Genomic DNA, 20,901 nt, shown 5'->3' with positions numbered 1-20,901 from the left:
ACGCACGGCTCCGCTCCGTACACCTCGTACACGCACGGCTCCGCTCCGTACACCTCGTACACGCACGGCTCCGCTCCGTACACCTCGTACACGCACGGCTCTGCTCCGTACACCTCGTACACACACGGCTCTGCTCCGTACACCTCGTACACACACGGCTCCGCTCCGTACACCTCGTACACACGCGGCTCCGCTCCGTACACCTCGTACACACGCGGCTCTGCTCCGTACACCTCGTACACGCGCGGCTCCGCTCCATACACCTCGTACACACACGGCTACGCTCCGTACACCTCGTACACACACGGCTCCGCTCCGTACACCTCGTACACGCGCGGCTCTGCTCCGTACACCTCGTACACACACGGCTCTTCTCTGTACACCTCGTACACACGCAGCTCTGCTCCGTACACCTCGTACACACGCGGCTCTTCTCTGTACACCTCGTACACACACGGCTCTGCTCCGTACACCTCGTACACACGCAGCTCTGCTCCGTACACCTCGTACACACACGGCTCCGCTCCGTACACCTCGTACACACACGGCTCTGCTCCGTACACCTCGTACACACACGGCTCCGCTCCGTACGCCTCGTACACACGCGGCTCTGCTCCGTACACCTCGTACACACACGGCTCTGCTACATCCACACTGTAAACCCCTCCTGATCCCACACATAAACTTCAGCTCATCCAGCACCATGACAACCAGCACAGCAGAGTCCTGCATCCACTGAGGCCCCTGATCATGTGACCCCTGACTCCTCCCCTCCTGTGACCTCATCACAGCTCCTGTGCGCACAGAGCAGCCATATATGTGGTGGCGGCTCTGCGGGTGGAGGTATGTGGAGACCCCCATTACTGGGCGCAGGGGGCATTAACCCCTTCAGCACCGAGACTCTTTTGGGGTCTTGTGTTGCCCCTTTATAAGAATCATAAGGTTTTTGTTCTGTTTCCTGTAATAGATACATACGACCCAACTATGGAGACAGGAAGGGAGGAAACATATTGTTCTCATAGTACAGGACCCCTTTACTGCCCCACAGTGTAATGCCCCCATTATGCCCCTTATGCAGTATGTATGATGCCCCCACAGTGTAATGCCCCATTATGCCCCTTATGCAGGATGTATGATGCCCCCACAGTGTAATGCCCCCATTATGCCCCTTATGCAGTATGTATGATGCCCCCACACAGTGTAATGCCCCCACTATGCCCCTTTTGCAGTATGTATGATGCCCCCCACACAGTGTAATGCCCCCATTATGCCCCTTATGCAGTATGTATGATGCCCCCACACAGTGTAATGCCCCCATTATGGCCCTTATGCAGGATGTATGATGCCCCACACAGTGTAATGCCCCCATTATGCCCCTTATGCAGGATGTATGATGCCCCCACAGTGTAATGCCCCCATTATGCCCCTTATGCAGGATGTATGATGCCCCCACAGTGTAATGCCCCCACTATGCCCCTTAAGCAGTATGTATGATGCCCCCCACACAGTGTAATGCCCCCACTATGCCCCTTATGCAGTATGTATGATGCCCCCACAGTGTAATGCCCCCATTATGCCCCTTATGCAGGATGTATGATGCCCCCACACAGTTTAATGCCCCCATTATGCCCCTTATGCAGGATGTATGATGCCCCCACACAGTGTAATGCCCCCATTATGCCCCTTATGCAGTATGTATGATGCCCCCCACACAGTGTAATGCCCCCATTATGCCCCTTATGCAGTATGTATGATGCCCCCACAGTGTAATGCACCCATTATGCCCCTTATGCAGTATATATGATGCCCCACACAGTGTAATGCCCCCATTATGCCCCTTATGCAGGATGTATGATGCCCCCATTATGACCCTTATGCAGGATGTATGATGCCCCCACACAGTGTAATGCCCCCATTATGCCCCTTATGCCGGATGTATGATGCCCCCATTATGCCCCTTATGCCGGATGTAGGATGCCCCTACACAGTGTAATGCCCCCATTATGCCCCTCATGCTGGATGTATGATGCCCCCCACAGTGTAATGCCCCCATTATACCCCTTATGCAGGATGTATGATGCCCCCACACAGTGTAATGTCCCCATTATGCCCCTCATGCTGGATGTATGATGCCCCCCACAGTGTAATGCCCCCATTATACCCCTTATGCAGGATGTATGATGCCCCCACACAGTGTAATGCCCCCATTATGCCCCTTATGCAGTATGTATGACGCCCCCCACAGTGTAATGCCCCCATTATGCCCCTTATGCAGGATGTATGATGCCCCCCACAGTGTAATGCCCCCATTATGCCCCTTATGCAGTATGTATGATGCCCCCACACAGTGTAATGCCCCCATTATGCCCCTCATGCTGGATGTATGATGCCCCCCACAGTGTAATGCCCCCATTATACCCCTTATGCAGGATGTATGACGCCCCCACACAGTGTAATGCCCCCATTATGCCACTTATGCAGTATGTATGATGCCCCCACACAGTGTAATGCCCCCATTATGCCCCTCATGCAGTATGTATGAGGCCCCCACGCAGTTTAATGACCCCATTATGCCCCTCATGCAGGATGTATGATGCCCCCACACAGTGTAATGCCCCCAATTATGCCCCTTATGCAGTATGTATGATGCCCCCACACAGTGTAATGGCCCCATTATGCCCCTTATGCAGGATGTATGATGGCCCCATTATGCCCCTTATGCAGGATGTATGATGCCCCCACACAGTGTAATGCCCCTTATGCAGTATGTATGACGCCCCCACACAGTGTAATGCCCCCATTATGCCCCTCATGCAGTATGTATGATGCCCCTGCGCAGTGTAATGCCCCCATTATGCCCCTTATGCAGTATGTATGATGCCCCCACACGGTGTAATGACCCCATTATGCCCCTTATGCAGGATGTATGATGGCCCCATTATGCAGTATGTATGATGCCCCCACACAGTGTAATGCCCCCATTATGCCCCTTATGCAGTATGTATGATGCCCCCACAGTGTAATGCCCCCATTATGCCCCTTATGCAGGATGTATGATGCCCCCACAGTGTAATGCCCCCATTATGCCCCTCATGCTGGATGTATGATGCCCCCCACAGTGTAATGCCCCCATTATACCCCTTATGCAGGATGTATGATGCCCCCACACAGTGTAATGCCCCCATTATGCCCCTTATGCAGTATGTATGACGCCCCCCACAGTGTAATGCCCCCATTATGCCCCTTATGCAGGATGTATGATGCCCCCCACAGTGTAATGCCCCCATTATGCCCCTTATGCAGTATGTATGATGCCCCCACACAGTGTAATGCCCCCATTATGCCCCTCATGCTGGATGTATGATGCCCCCCACAGTGTAATGCCCCCATTATACCCCTTATGCAGGATGTATGACGCCCCCACACAGTGTAATGCCCCCATTATGCCGCTTATGCAGTATGTATGATGCCCCCACACAGTGTAATGCCCCCATTATGCCCCTCATGCAGTATGTATGAGGCCCCCACGCAGTTTAATGACCCCATTATGCCCCTCATGCAGGATGTATGATGCCCCCACACAGTGTAATGCCCCCAATTATGCCCCTTATGCAGTATGTATGATGCCCCCACACAGTGTAATGGCCCCATTATGCCCCTTATGCAGGATGTATGATGGCCCCATTATGCCCCTTATGCAGGATGTATGATGCCCCCACACAGTGTAATGCCCCTTATGCAGTATGTATGATGCCCCCACACAGTGTAATGTCCCCATTATGCCCCTTATGCAGGATGTATTATGCCCCCCACAGTGTAATGCCCCCATTATGCCCCTTATGCAGGATGTATGATGCCCCCACACAGTGTAATGCCCCCATTATGCCCCTTATGCAGGATGTATGATGCCCCCACAGTGTAATGCCCCCATTATGCCCCTTATACAGTATGTATGATGCCCCCACACAGTGTAATACCCCCATTATGCCCCTTATGCAGGATGTATGATGCCCCCATTATTCCCCTTATGCAGTATGTTTGATGCCCCCACACAGTGTAATGCCCCCATTATGCCCCTTATGCAGGATGTATGATGCCCCCACAGTGTAATGCCCCCATTATGCCCCTTATACAGTATGTATGATGCCCCCCACAGTGTAATGCCCCCATTATACCCCTTATGCAGGATGTATGATGCCCCCACAGTGTAATGCCCCCATTATTCCCCTTATGCAGTATGTATGACGCCCCCCACAGTGTAATGCCCCCATTATGCCCCTTATGCAGGATGTATGATGCCCCCACACAGTGTAATGCCCCCATTATGCCCCTTATGCAGGATGTATGATGCCCCCACACAGTGTAATGCCCCCATTATGCCTCTTATGCAGGATGTATGATGCCCCCACACAGTGTAATGCCCCCATTATGCCCCTTATGCAGTATGTATGATGCCCCCACACAATGTAATGCCCCCATTATGCCCCTTATGCAGGATGTATGATGCCCCCACACAGTGTAATGCCCCCATTATGCCCTGTATACAGGATGTATGATTCCCCCCCACAGTGTAATGCCCCCATTATGCCCCTTATGCAGTATGTATGATGCCCCACAGTGTAATGCCCCCATTATGCCCCTTATGCAGGATGTGTGATGCCCCCATACAGTGTAATGCCCCCATTATGCTCCTTATGCATGATGTATGATGCCCCCCCACACAGTGTAATGCCCCCATTATACCCCTTATGCAGGATGTATGACGCCCCCACACAGTGTAATGCCCCCATTATGCCGCTTATGCAGTATGTATGATGCCCCCACACAGTGTAATGCCCCCATTATGCCCCTCATGCAGTATGTATGATGCCCCCACGCAGTTTAATGACCCCATTATGCCCCACATGCAGGATGTATGATGCCCCCACACAGTGTAATGGCCCCATTATGCCCCTTATGCAGGATGTATGATGGCCCCATTATGCCCCTTATGCAGGATGTATGATGCCCCCACACAGTGTAATGCCCCATTATGCCCCTTATGCAGTATGTATGATGCCCCCACACAGTGTAATGTCCCCATTATGCCCCTTATGCAGGATGTATTATGCCCCCCACAGTGTAATGCCCCCATTATGCCCCTTATGCAGGATGTATGATGCCCCCACACAGTGTAATGCCCCCATTATGCCCCTTATGCAGGATGTATGATGCCCCCATTATGCCCCTTATGCAGGATGTGTGATGCCCCCCACACAGTGTAATGCCCCCATTATGCCCCTTATGCAGGATGTGTGATTCCCCCATTATGCCCCTTATGCAGGATGTATGATGCCCCCACGCAGTGTAATGCCCCCATTATGCCCCTTATGCAGGATGTATGATGCCCCCACACAGTGTAATACCCCCATTATGCCCCTTATGCAGGATGTATGATGCCCCCACACAGTGTAATGCCCCCATTATGCCCCTTATGCAGGATGTATGATGCCCCCACAGTGTAATGCCCCCATTATTCCCCTTATGCAGTATGTTTGATGCCCCCACACAGTGTAATGCCCCCATTATGCCCCATTATGCAGGATGTATGATGCCCCCACACAGTGTAATGCCCCCATTATGCCTCTTATGCAGGATGTATGATGCCCCCACACAGTGTAATGCCCCCATTATGCCCCTTATGCAGGATGTATGATGCCCCCACACAGTGTAATGCCCCCATTATGCCCCTTATGCAGGATGTATGATGCCCCCACACAGTGTAATGCCCCCATTATGCCCTGTATACAGGATGTATGATTCCCCCCCACAGTGTAATGCCCCCATTATGCCCCTTATGCAGTATGTATGATGCCCCACAGTGTAATGCCCCCATTATGCCCCTTATGCAGGATGTATGATGCCCCCACACAGTCTAATGCCCCCATTATGCCCCTTATGCAGGATGTGTGATGCCCCCATTATGCCCCTTATGCAGGATTTATGATGCCCCCACACAGTGTAATGCCCCCATTATGCCGATTATGCAGTATGTATGATGCCCCCCACACAGTGTAATACCCCCATTATGCCCCTTATGCAGTATGTATGATGCTCCCACACAGTGTAATGCCCCCATTATGCCCCTTATGCAGGATGTATGATGCCCCCACACAGTGTAATGCCCCCATTATGCCCCTTATACACGATGTATGATGCCCCCACACAGTGTAATGCCCCCATTATGCCCCTTATGCAGTATGTATGATGCCCCACAGTGTAATGCCCCCATTATGCCCCTTATGCAGTAAGTATGATGCCCCCACACAGTGTAATGCCCCCATTATGCTCCTTATGCATGATGTATGATGCCCCCACACAGTGTAATGCCCCCATTATGCCCCTTATGCAGTATGTATGATGCCCCCACACAGTGTAATGCCCCCATTATGCCCCTTATGCAGTATGTATGATACCCCCCCCCACAGTGTAATGTCCCCATTATGCCCCTTATGCAGGATGTATGATGCCCCCACACAGTGTAATGCCCCCATTATGCCCCTTATGCAGTATGTATGATGCCCCCATTATGCCCCTTATGCAGTATGTATGATGCCCCCCCCACAGTGTAATGTCCCCATTATGCCCCTTATGCAGGATGTATGATGCCCCAATTATGCCCCTTATGCATTATGTATGATGCCCCCATTATGCCCCTTATGCAGTATGTATGATACCCCACAGTGTAATGCCCCCATTATGCCCCTTATGCAGGATGTATGATGCCCCCACACATTGTAATGCCCCCATTATGCCCCTTATGCAGGATGTATGATGCCCACACACAGTGTAATGTCCCCATTATGCCCCTTATGCAGGATGTATGATGCCCCCACACAGTGTAAAGCTCCCATTATGCCCCTTATGCAGGATGTATGATGCCCCACACAGTGTAATGCCCCCATTATGCCCCTTATGCAGGATGTATGATGCCCCCACACAGTGTAATGCCCCCATTATGCCCCTTATGCAGGATGTATGATGCCCCCCACAGTGTAATGCCCCCATTATGCCCCTTATGCATTATGTATGATGCCCCCACACAGTGTAATGCCCCCATTATGCCACTTATGCAGTATGTATGATGCCCCCACACAGTGTAAAGCCCCCATTATGCCCCTTATGCAGGATGTATGATGCCCCGACACAGTGTAATGCCCCCATTTTGCCCCTTATGCAGGATGTATGATGCCCCCACACATTGTAATGCCCCCATTATGCCCCTTATGCAGGATGTATGATGCCTCCCACAGTGTAATGCCCCTATTATGCCCCTTATACAGGATGTATGATGCCCCACAGTGTAATGCCCCCATTATGCCCCTTATGCAGTATGTATGATGCGCCCACACAGTGTAATGCCCCCATTATGCTCCTTATGGAGTATGTATGATGCCCCCACACAGTGTAATGCCCCCATTATGCCCCTTATACAGTATGTATGATGCCCCCCCACAGTGTAATGCCCCCATTATGCCCCTTATGCAGGATGTATGATGCCTCCCACAGTGTAATGCCCTCATTATGCCCCTTATGCAGGATGTATGATGCCCCCACACACAGTGTAATGCCCTCATTATGCCCCTTATGCAGGATGTATGATGCCTCCCACAGTGTAATGCCCCCATTATGCCCCTTATACAGCATGTATGATGCCCCACAGTGTAATGCCCCCATTTTGCCCCTTATGCAGGATGTATGATGCCCCCACACAGTGTAATGCCCCCATTATGCCCCTTATGGAGTATGTATGATGCCCTCACACAGTATAATGTTCTCACAGTGCCATAATCCCCCCCACACAGTATAATCAGTGGCGTAACTAGGGTCTGATTGGCCCCGGTGCAAAGATTTCGACTGACCCTCCCCTCCCACTTCATCCTGATATGTCCCCTATCGTGGTATTTATATCCCCCGTTTAATGTATAGTAAAAAAATGTTCTATAAGGCTATGTGCCGTAATCGCCGCCATTGACTTGCATTGGACCGCGTGACATCCGCATCACTCCATCTGCACATGCGGATATCACACGGTTCAATGTGCGGATGGTACCCAGGTCTGGAGGAGAGGAGACCATAGAACCATAGAACCTGTTAAAAAAAAGGATTTTAAAATAAAAAAAAAAGATTCTACTTACCTTCCGATGTCCTCCCGGTGTTTTCTCCCCTCCGTCTGGTCTGCTGTATGGGTCGCGTTGTTGTGAAGGACCTGCCATGACGTTATTGAGTCATGTGACCTGTCACTCAATGACGTCATCGCAGGTCCTTCACACCACCGCGAGCCGCCCAAGACACCGGACGGAGCAGACGAAACACCGGAGTACATCGGAAGGAAAATATCATCTTTTTTTATTTTTTACCATTCTTATTCTTTTTTTTTTTTTAACTAACTTGGTCACACTACTATCCATGCCGGTTGCATGGATTTATATAGTGTGAACAAGTTGTCAAGCACTTTCCAAGTGATGCTAAAATCGCTTGGAAAAGTGCTTGATAACCTGCATGCAGAAATGCATGTGAAGAACGCTTGACAAACTCTTCTACCTGGCGGGAAAAATGCATGTAAAAACAGCACGCCTTTTTCCTGCCAGGGAGAAACGGAAAAAATATGCAGCATTTCTGCATCTTGGGCACTTAGCCTTATACTTACCAGGTACGAACTTAGAAGTCATGGGACCCCATAGCAGAAGTATAATGCACAGCCCATAGTCTTCCATATAGTATAATGCACAGCCCATAGTCTTCCATATAGTATAATGCACAGCCCACAGTCCTCCATATAGTATAATGCACAGCCCATAGTCCTCAATATAGTATAATACACTCCCCATAGTCCTCCATATAGTATAATGCACAGCCCATAGTACTCCACATAGTATAATGCACAGTCCATAGTACTCCACATAGTATAATACACTCCCCATAGTACTCCATATAGTATAATGCACAGCCCATAGTCTTCCATATAGTATAATGCACAGCCCATAGTCTTCCATATAGTATAATGCACAGCCCATAGTCCTCCATATAGTATAATGCACAGCCCATAGTCCTCCATATAGTATAATGCACAGCCCATAGTCCTCCATATAGCGTAATGCACAGCCCATAGTCCTCCATATAGCGTAATGCACAGCCCATAGTCCTCCATGTAGCGTAATGCACAGCCCATAGTCCTCCATGTAGCGTAATGCACAGCCCATAGTCCTCCATGTAGCGTAATGCACAGCCCATAGTCGTGCATGTAGCGTAATGCACAGCCCATAGTCGTGCATGTAGCGTAATGCACAGCCCATAGTCGTGCATGTAGCGTAATGCACAGCCCATAGTCGTGCATGTAGCGTAATGCACAGCCCATAGTCGTGCATGTAGCGTAATGCACAGCCCATAGTCGTGCATGTAGCGTAATGCACAGCCCATAGTCGTGCATGTAGCGTAATGCACAGCCCATAGTCGTGCATGTAGCGTAATGCACAGCCCATAGTCGTGCATGTAGCGTAATGCACAGCCCATAGTCGTGCATGTAGCGTAATGCACAGCCCATAGTCGTGCATGTAGCGTAATGCACAGCCCATAGTCGTGCATGTAGCGTAATGCACAGCCCATAGTCGTGCATGTAGCGTAATGCACAGCCCATAGTCGTGCATGTAGCGTAATGCACAGCCCATAGTCGTGCATGTAGCGTAATGCACAGCCCATAGTCGTGCATGTAGCGTAATGCACAGCCCATAGTCGTGCATGTAGCGTAATGCACAGCCCATAGTCGTGCATGTAGCGTAATGCACAGCCCATAGTCGTGCATGTAGCGTAATGCACAGCCCATAGTCGTGCATGTAGCGTAATGCACAGCCCATAGTCGTGCATGTAGCGTAATGCACAGCCCATAGTCGTGCATGTAGCGTAATGCACAGCCCATAGTCGTGCATGTAGCGTAATGCACAGCCCACAGTCGTGCATGTAGCGTAATGCACAGCCCACAGTCGTGCATGTAGCGTAATGCACAGCCCACAGTCGTGCATGTAGCGTAATGCACAGCCCACAGTCGTGCATGTAGCGTAATGCACAGCCCACAGTCGTGCATGTAGCGTAATGCACAGCCCACAGTCGTGCATGTAGCGTAATGCACAGCCCACAGTCGTGCATGTAGCGTAATGCACAGCCCACAGTCGTGCATGTAGCGTAATGCACAGCCCACAGTCGTGCATGTAGCGTAATGCACAGCCCACAGTCGTCCATGTAGCGTAATGCACAGCCCACAGTCGTCCATGTAGCGTAATGCACAGCCCACAGTCGTCCATGTAGCGTAATGCACAGCCCACAGTCGTCCATGTAGCGTAATGCACAGCCCACAGTCGTCCATGTAGCGTAATGCACAGCCCACAGTCGTCCATGTAGCGTAATGCACAGCCCACAGTCGTCCATGTAGCGTAATGCACAGCCCACAGTCGTGCATGTAGTACTATGGCCTAGGGTACCATGTACTCACTAATTTAAAAAAAAAAACAACACATTATACTCACCTTCACTCTGTCGCGCTGCATATTTTTATGGAGCTGGCAGCTGGCTTCAGCGTGCAAGCGACGGGAGCGCATGATGTCACTTCCATGCGCCTCTAGTCACGTGTACGCTGACTTCATCTGATGGCCTCTGATTGGTCGGCAGCGTGTATTGTGGCACACTGACAAGATAGGAGTGAGGTAGTAGGGGTCAATGAGGATCTAGGAGGGGCTGGGATATGCAAGGAAAGTAGGGAGCTGAGTAAGTGTAATAAATGTGCTAATAATATTAAATATCTGCTGGCAAATGCAAGAAGTCTCGCAAACAAAATGAATGAACTGGAGACTCTTATATCGGTCACAGAATACGATGTGGTGGGTATTACGGAAACCTAGCTGGATGAAAGCCATGACTGTGTGACAAACATGGAGGGATATACTACATTTTAGGATATAGTCAGCAGTGGGGTGCCGCAGGGATCTGAACGAGGACCGATTCTTTTTAACCTCTTTATTAATGACCTTGGGGATGGGATTGAGAGTAAAGTGTCAGTTTTTGCTGACGACATCAAACTATGTAGAATATTAAAATCTGATCTTGACATTATGATATTGCAGAACGATCTGGATAAGATGACTGAATGGCCAAACACTTGGCGGATGAGGTTTAATGTAGAGTAATGCAACTAGGTCGGAGTAATTCTATTGCTGCATATACATTATATGGGAGTATACTTGGGACTACAGAACAGGAGAAGGCCTTGGGTATTCTGGGTACAAGTAAGCTGAGCAGCAGTACTTAATGTCAAGCAGCAGCCGCAAAAGCAAACAAGACTGTAGGATGTATAAAAAGATAAGGAAGGTTGAACTGGATGCACCTAGGTCTTTATTCAACCTACATTACTATGTTGGTATGAATGTGTGTCCGAGGACACACATCTAGCTGAAACAGGGGCTAGCATTGGCTAGGCCCGGTCGTAGCAGTGACCGCGGTCATTAAGCCTCTAGATAAAATACTCCCACAGTACCTACAGCATATAAGGTTACAGAAAATAAAAGGGATTAACAAGAGAACTTACTACACCGATCGCAGAGACGATTCAGTTTAGCTGAAGGAGAGCACTTCAAATGGCCATTTTGTGAACGGGGTTTCCTGCATACATGATGTGTATCTCTCATACATGGGCCAGGTTGTGGGCTGGTCTCAGCACTTCATGATTTTATGGAATCCCCAACTTATGTGATAACGCCTCTCTGGATGATCGCAGAAGTTGTAGATTGACACCATATTTTCCATAAGGATTTTATTTTTACTTAGAGACCAAAAATGGCATAGCTGTTGTCAGTTATGTGGCCACTGTGCATTTATGGCTCATTGGCAGAGGGGGTACAGTTATGAGAAAATATGTATCCTTTTCTCTGGCTAGCCCATGTGCTGGAAATGTATTTCTCATTAATATTGGATTTATGTATATTCCAATATTCTATATTTTCATTCGGAGACATCCTGACTGCTGAAGCTGTGCTGATGAAAGGAATGTGTATGCTGGGTGACCATGGCTATTTCTAAAGAGTGTGAGATATCCCTTTTATCCTTGATAGACCTTTTCCTGTCTGAACAGATAGGTTAATCTGCACTCTTTGTCTATGCACAATACACATCCTCATAGTCTTTTCCCTACAAGAAGCTCTTGCATGTTAATTAAGCTGATTCACTGTTCGGCCACATTCAATTTCCTACTGGTATTAGTTTCTTGTCTAAGTCTTGGAGACTGTCAGCTGTTTGTCTTACTGGAAAACCTTGTGAGGTGTCTACTTTAATCCTCTTACTTCACAAGGGACGGCCTGCATGTTGATTAGGCTGGTTCACTTCACACTATAGGTAACACTGTTCAACAAGGCTTTTGTTTCCGGCATGAAATTGGGTGAATCTTATCGGAATTGTCATGCTGAGAAATAACTTCAGAATTGCTCTATCACTTAAGATTTTTGAGAAAAATGCAATTATGTATGCATTGAATACTGTCAAATTCGTGGTGGCATGTGATATTCCGAATTCAAAAGTCAGCAACAGCGATCAAGTTTAGAAATGTTTTGCCATTGATTTTCTTTATAATCACTGTCCGATAATTCACAGGCAAGATTCCAACAATAGTCACCCAGCATCGAGGGCCTCCACCTCCCCTGGTACCTTTTTTCCATCTGGGAAATGTCTTGATGAAACCTTTCACCATGTTCATCACTTACAGTGCCTAGGTTTGTTGGGAAAAAGTCAATGTGTGAATGAAGGAAATGTATTTTAAGTGATATGTTGCACTTCATTGACTTGTAAGCCTGACGAAAACTTTCAAACTGTTCAGCATAGTTTGGCACCTTGTAGTTGCCTAGAAAGTTGAAAACGACATTCTTGAAGGCCGACCATGCTACATGTTCTGCACCATGCAGAAGACCATCAAAGAAAGGCTGCATGCCCACTATGCGTTTTTCAAGCAGACCCGGGTACCATAGTACCTGTGTAAAAAAGAATTTAAAATAAAAAATAAAGATTATACTTGCCTTCCGGTGGCCCCCGGTCTCCTCAGCGATGTGTCCGGTGTGTTGGGCGGCTCATGGAAGGTCCTTTTAGACCATCGCGAGCCACCCAACACACCGGTCGCATCACTGAGGAGACCGGGGGCCATCGGAAGGTAAGTATAATCTTTATTTTTTATTTTTTACCATTCTTATTCTTTTTTTTTTTTTTTTTTACTATTACTTGGTCACACTATATAAATCCATGCCGGTTGCATGGATTTATATAGCGTGATCAAGTTGTCAAGCACTTTCCAAGTGATGCTAAAATCGCTTGGAAAAGAGCTTGATAACCCGCATGCGGAAATGCATGCAAAAACGCTTGACAAATTCTTCTACCTGGCAGGAAAAACGCATGTAAAAAACGCATGCTTTTTTCCTGCCAGGGAGATGTGGAAAAAATATGCAGCATTTATGCATCGTGGGCACTTAGCCTTACTATCATTTACTAGCTCTCGGATTTGTGGGCCAATGAAAACACCCTCTTTTATCTTGGCATCACTGATGCATGGAAACTTCTGTCGCAAGTAAGCAAAGACTTCAGTTTCCTTGTTCATTGCTTTGACAAAGTTCTTCATTAATCCCAGTTTGATGTGCAAAGGTGGAAAGAATATCATCTTTTCATCTACCAATGGTTCGTGTTTAACATTCTTCTGCCCTGGAATAAATTTATTGCGTAGTGGCCAGTCCTTCCTGATATAATGCGAGTCTCTTGCGCGACTGTCCCATTCCCAAAGGAAACAACAGTACTTAGTGTATCCCATCTGAAAAACCTAATAAAATTGCAACTACCTTGAGATCACCACATATATTCCATTTGTACCTTGAGTATTGAATGTGCATCTGCATATTCTCATAGGTCTCCTTCATACTGATCGACATGTCCGATAGGTATCGAAGAGTAGACATTGCCATTGTGTAGCAAGACAGCCTTCAAACTTAAGGCCAATGAATCAATGAACAGTCGCCATTCCCTTGGGTCATGGTCAACTCCAAGGACAGAAAACAATCCAGTAATATCACTGCAAAAAGTGAGACAGTCAGGTTGACTGAAATATTTGGTTAAATCTTCATGATGACTGCAAAATACTGAAATTTCTGTACCTGGCTGCAACAGATGCCACCCTTGCAACCTTGATCCAAGTAGTTCTGCCTGACTCTTTGATAAACCCAAATCTCTGACCAGATCGTTGAGTCTTGCTTGAGATATTAAACGTGGAGCAGTTGATATTGATGGTTCGAAATCTGAATCAGCAGCAGGTTCCATCTCTAATGAATCAACCATCATTTCATCGCCCTCTTCTATTCTCCACACCGGCGGTGGTTTTGGAACTGGCAGACTTTCATCGTGCGCCACTGGTCAAATTGCAGAAGCAAGGTTGGGATATTCAATAGACCTCCTGTTCTTAGGAGGAAAAGCCGGATACATTCGTCATGCAGAAGTAACAATCGGTTATATGGTCCTTCTGCTCCCTCCCGATCATTGGAATGACAAACGGCATCTATGGTCGCACACCCTTCAGCCAAGACCTCAAACTCGTAGCGCAAGATGAGCAGCATATATGAGTAGCCCTTGCTCTGTCTTGGTCACCAATTTAGCATCCAAAATATAACTCCTATGCCTTCTTAACAACTGCAGTTATACTCCTTTTCTGGGCTTTAAGGGTATAATCTCCACATGTATAACAAAAGAGATCACTACTATTGCGACATTGACACGACATTCTACAACTCCTTACTTATTAAACAGTTTTGCTCCTTTATGAAATTTTCTCAAAACAGAAGAAACTCATGAAGATTACAGCGTCGTTACTGCTGCTATTATATAATGCTACCAAAGTCTAACAGTTGTGTCTGGTCGTGCCTGAGAGTGCACAACTAATGCAATGCATGATTGGACAGGACTTAGTGCTGTATATTATAATAAAGAGAGTCCATATTATGAATTTTTATTGGTTATTTCTACAAAAAATACGCTTCTGAAATAAAAAGTTTAATATAAGTGCCAATTTATTATGCACTGTCCTTATCATTATAATCATAAACTTAAACTATCTCGGGAATGGTACATGCTACAGAAATTCTGATTTACATTTCTGAAATCAGCTCCTCAAAATACATAGACAACATATTTTAAAACAGGAAACAGAAAAAAAGTTACAATTTGTTGACCAGTGTAATTTGTACAATCCTCCACCTAAGAGTGTCTGATCAGATTGCAAATGACAGAGGGAAGGAGGGAGGCGATTAACTTCAGAGATTTTTAATATTTTCTATGACATATCCAGAAAAAAAAAACACCGTACATGGAGACATTAGCTTCAAATCACTCCTGTGTTGGTGTTCTTACAAGCAAACTTTTATACATGAGATCTAATTTGATAAAAAGATTACAGCCGGGGAAAGATGGAAAACTTTCATATAGATGACTAGTGGTGATGTAGTCAGTGAAGGACTCTGGCCAAATATGTTTCTGGAGTTATAGTAGAAGATGTCGTCCTCATCATGAAGTAGTTATTTCTCATGTCACGTGTAATGAATATCTCCTGCAGTATTGCTAATGCCGATTCCAGTGTCAGTAAATGAGACGATAATTAGCGTTATGGAAGATGAGTCCATGAGAAACGTATTCAGCTACAGACTCCAAGGAAGAAACTGCTTGTTGTCTGTGGCCTAAAATATATAGGTTTCATTAGTACATGACAGGGTAAAAGCAGAATGTTGTAAACTAATAAGAATACCATTGCTGCTTGGGTCCCCCACCAGTCTCTGTATTTCCTGTGTACTTCAGATTTCTACAGCTAATCAGTTGGCTAAGCAGTGGTCAAATTAACCAGTGATTGGGAGCATGGAGGAGATGTCTTTTTCTGCAATTCAACTTGTGTTCAAATCCATACAAGACTAGAGAATACAACATCTGCACCTTCTATCTCCTGATATATTTCCCTTATTGTGTCCAGTAATTGTATTATTACACGGAATTCTTTATGATGTTCCATCGTCTCATTGTCTTCCTATTTAGGTCACTACAATATCAGATCCTCTCAGTGGACATCTTCTATATTGACAGAATTTTTGTGAATCACCCATCAAGGATGGATATGGACAGAGACAAGATGGCGGAGAGGATATTACACCTCACCCTAGAGATCATCTTCCGGCTTACTGGAGAGGTGAGAGATTCTGATGACGTCTCATTACATCATTCTTATCTATGGGAATAACAGATGGACAGAACTGGAGAGGTGAGGACTCTGGAAATGTCTATAGTGAGATTTATTAATGTGTCTCTCCATAACCAAGATTACACAGTAGTGAAGAAGACCTCTAGTGAGCGCTGTCAGGACCCTGTGTCTGAGGGATGGGGAAGACCCCTGAGCCCAATCACAGGGCCTCCACCTCACCCCCTGATACATGAGGACATCAATGACCAGAAGATCGTAGAACTCACCTATAAGATGATTGAGCTGCTGACTGGAGAGGTGACACTGCTGGGAATGCTGGGACATTATACAGTAACACTATTAAGGGATTGGGGTGATGACGGTATCATTGTATGTGTCAGGTTCCTATAAGGTGTCAGGATGTCGCTGTCTATTTCTCCAAGGAGGAGTGGGAGTATTTAGAAGGACACAAAGATCTGTACAAGGGCGTCATGATGGAGGTTCCCCAGTCCCTCACATCACCAGGTAATAGACAGGACTAAATACACACGGCCTATAATTATCTGTATGTAAAGAATGAATTCAGTCCCTGTATGTGTTTCCTCCAGATCTATCCAGTAAGAGGACAACACCAGAGAGATGTCCCCGTCCTCTTCTTCCACAGGACTGTAAACAAGAAGATCCTAATGTTCCTCAGGATCATCAGGTAGATGGCGAGAAGGTGTCATGAGATCTCCCCTATGATGTGAAGACGGCTGTGAAGGTCTTGTGTTCAGTCTTGTTTTATCCACCAGTATTATATGTTTTATATTTGTGTAATGAGGACCGTGGAGATGACAGGATTAGAGCTGATCATAGATGGGACTTCTCCATCTGTTTGTGACTTTTACAATATTTGTTTCAGGGTGAAGATCTGACCCATATTAATACTACAGAGACATATGTATGGGGTGATGAGCGGTGTAAAGAGGAGATTCCTACATATGACTACACAGGTGAGTAGTGACCACTAAATGCAGAGAAGTGACAGATTCTTGTCTGTCACCAGCTATGGCTGCTTTATCGGTGATGTAGTCTGGCCATATCACAATCGTGTGATCGCCATTTTGCCACTAGAGCATAACATTCGCCTCCATATGAAAAATGTTCTAATTACTTGGGGAAATTGTGAAAGCTCTTTTCTATGGAACTTACAATCTGAAAGATCCACCTACCCCCTGGAATTAGAAGATGCTGACCGTTACCTGCCCAGATGACAGCGTACGTAGAAAGTGCTGACAAGTTAGAAAATCACTTGAAGAAAAATATTCTGATGGGCCTGTAAGAGAAAGTGGAGGGTAATGATGCTGTTCCTTCCTAGATCCCTGATATCTTATTGGATGAATCTACCTTCTCTCCCTTCTGTGCCGCTGAATGTTCTCATATGGTTCCTACAAGACCAGGTCCAGTCTCTCTGGCCAAACTTCACTTTTATGATCGACAACATTAAATGTGCAGTGAGGCCAAGTGTGAATTTCTGTACAATAACAGCAGAGTTTCCCTTTATCCTGACTTTACACTTTATTTTAAAACCAACTAACTTCATACAGGATTGTGATAAACTACATAAAAAAAATTACACCTGTGCCATGATATATCTCTAAGCTGTGCATGGCTGATGGCTGTAATATACATTTATTCCCGCCTGCAGGAGATGTGTTGGCTCCAGCCCTGGTTTCATGGATTCACTCCACGTCATAAATTCCATTATGTTGTCATCCTAAGGAGTTCAGATTCCTGCACAATCTCTCCTGAAATGGGGGCACTAATACTTTCTCTACTCTTCTGGTTAGGACTCATAGTAGCTCCAATGGCTCCACCATAAATGAGTGCAACTCCATTTTAGTGTTGGAGTTCTCCCCTTATACATAGGTTGTTGTTGGGGATGTAACATAGAATTTTTTTTTTTTCACAGGTTCCTTCTCACTCCGCAGCCAGTTTTGTGTTCCTAATCAGGCCCTATTTTTCAAATCTGACGTGTGTCACTTTATGTGGTGATAACTTTGGAATTCTTCACAAAGGATAATAGGAAACAAATGGACCTTACTAATTATTTTCCAGCTTATTTATTTATTTTACTCGCTTATATACCGTCATTAATTCCACAGCGCTTTACAGACCTTATTGGCACTGTTCTCATTGGGGCTGACAATCTAAATTCCCTATCAGGATGTCTTTGGAGTGTGGGAGGAAACCGGACAACCTGGAGGAAACCCACGCAAACACAGGGAGAACATACAAACTCATTTTTTGTCATTCGTGGGATTTGAACCCAGGACCCCAGTTCTGCAAGGCTGCAATTCTATAGTCAAAGTATTGTCTGATCTCATCAGACAGTGCTCACAAAGGTGAACACCTCCATATTACAAGTAAACAATTAGGAAAGGGAAAAGGGTGTGAGTAAAAGTGAAATTCTTTGTTAAATAATAATATTAAAACCTGGTAAATCATACATTCCATTAGGGATGTATCATGGATCATGATTATATAAATGGAGTCATGATCCACTAAATTACTGATAGAGTCAGACGGTGAATCAAATTATTAATAAAATAAGCCCCTAGCCAATGTCCCTTAGAATTGATGGCTGGGTTTATGCTTATAAAATGAATGCCATAGATTATATCAAGGGTGTGCTGAATTATGATAGTATCCTCAGCCAGGAGAGAATTTATTAAATAAAGGCTCAATTTGCCAGTGTGAATTCAATAGTAAAAAATTCTCCTAGCCCGTTGGATACACTCCCCATATTATAAAGTGACTTCAAAAGTGTGGCCGGTCTGATAGATATAAGTGTAATGAGCCCTTGTACAGAGGTTATCAGGGCACACTATTGCACCTGTCACACAATCTGTGTAATGGATCCTTAATAATTCCACTCGCATCTCCAGTAGTGCTGTCAGCAGTGAAATAACTCCGGCAATATAACAGACTTAGCCAGCTTAAGAGCACAAGCAGCTCAGCTATGCCACTGACTGTCTCTCACACGCTGTCCGCACAAGAATTGACGGTCAGCAGGAGAAGCAAGCGATCCCACTAAGTCACGATCTCCTGGTTGTGCTTTCTGCCGATTTTAGATATCAGATGCGGCTAGCATGTGCCACTATCGGCCTCTCCCATGCTGTCAACACGTGTGTGGGTATGATCAGCGTGAGAGACAATTTCAACTATGTCAGCAGTCTTGACAGAGCTGACAGCTAAAACGGGGTAAATCTGGTTTTACCTGACAGGGCACACCTGTGAAGTGAAGACCATTTCTGGTAACTACCTCTTGAAGCTCATCAAGAGAATGCCAAGAGTGTGCAAAGCTGTCATCAAAGCAAAAGGTGGCTACTTTGAAGAACCTAGAATATAAGACATATTTTCAGTTGTTTCACACTTTTTTTGTTAAGTATATAATTCCACATGTGTTAATTCATAGTTTTGATGCCTTCAGTGTGAATGTACACTTTTCATAGTCATGAAAATACAGAAAAATCTTAAAATGAGAAGGTGTGTCCAAACTTTTGGTCTGTACTGTACATATTTACATATATACTGAAATTATATACATGAGCCTTTCCTATGCTCATCATGAATGTACTTGTAATTGTGTGACAATCTTCAGCGGCTTCTAGGACATCCGTCCTGCAGGTAAGTATTGCTGATATTCTGGCCACATGGTAAGTCATTGGTAAAAATATGGGACAATGGAAGCAAAAAGATTAATGATTAAGTGGAGGAGCAAAGGAGCCGGAGGATGGCCAAGGAGAAGAATGATAGAGCTTAGGTGGTAAAGAAGTTAGGTATCAGGGCAGAGACATAAGGAAAATAGGTCACCAAATAGATGAGTATAAAGTTATGTTAGGTACGGGGCAGAGACATATGAGGAATATAGGTCCCCACTCAGGTAAGTAATAAAGCTTATTAAGTAACAGGGCAGAGACATATAGGGAGTACAGGTCCCCAAACAGATCAGTATAGAGGCATGTGGCCAGGTGGCTTGCCTGACTGCTCAAAATGTGCTGGGTGGGTACCTTTAATGGAGCTGTGAACAGGCGCTCCCGCCGCACCTTCATCTTGTGCATCTGTCTCTAGCTGCGGTTGGGGGTTTATGTATGTTTCCGCGATTACCGCCAGACCGTAAGTGCATGCGCTCAAACTCGACCCCCCCCCTGGAAGTTGCGTCACAGGCAGGTGATGTGGCAGGGAGAGTGGGTCTGTTGGGGCGGACCTGTCCTCCTGTATGGCTGTGTCACATGTGTAGCATATCCATGGCGTCTGGTGAAGCCTGCGCATGCGCTTTAGGCTGTATGCGATAGTTCTGTTATGTTAATTTTTTTTAGAGAGGAGTAGCGCTGGCAGGTAGGCCTATTATTCCTGCAGCAAGTGGGACAGTATCCTCACACTGTTGGGGAAAATGAATGTACAAAGTATGTATAATAATTCACTAGCGCTGGAATAAGACTGGAGATATACTAATGAGATAAAATATACAAATGTATTAGTATTGGTTTAAAATACATTACAAAAGTAAAATCAGGGGTATAAATAGGATAAAATATAGCCTGTCGGAGATACGGTCTAAAAAAGGAGGGAAGAGTGGTGGGATA

At 46.0% G+C, this 20,901-nt stretch overlaps 1 protein-coding gene across 1 annotated transcript in view; it reads left to right on the top strand.

The window, feature by feature from the left end:
* The first annotated feature begins 784 nt into the window (after nucleotides 1–784).
* The window catches only part of LOC141182612 (uncharacterized), a 55,714-nt gene continuing 35,597 nt past the window's right edge, over nucleotides 785–20,901 (top strand). Inside the window, exons 1-6 of the mRNA XM_073660771.1 lie at nucleotides 785–843; nucleotides 16,129–16,277; nucleotides 16,407–16,588; nucleotides 16,672–16,795; nucleotides 16,879–16,976; nucleotides 17,175–17,265. Of these exons, the coding sequence (XP_073516872.1) occupies nucleotides 818–843; nucleotides 16,129–16,277; nucleotides 16,407–16,588; nucleotides 16,672–16,795; nucleotides 16,879–16,976; nucleotides 17,175–17,265 (670 nt within the window). The 5' untranslated portion in view covers nucleotides 785–817. The remainder of the gene's footprint in view (nucleotides 844–16,128; nucleotides 16,278–16,406; nucleotides 16,589–16,671; nucleotides 16,796–16,878; nucleotides 16,977–17,174; nucleotides 17,266–20,901) is intronic.

Source organism: Phyllobates terribilis, unplaced genomic scaffold (assembly GCF_046119375.1).
Source record: "Phyllobates terribilis strain yellow unplaced genomic scaffold, ASM4611937v1 Scaffold_35__1_contigs__length_13245226, whole genome shotgun sequence".
Lineage (NCBI taxonomy): Eukaryota > Metazoa > Chordata > Amphibia > Anura > Dendrobatidae > Phyllobates > Phyllobates terribilis.
Note: the sequence above shows the minus strand (reverse complement) of the source record. Positions and strands in the feature narration are given on the sequence as shown.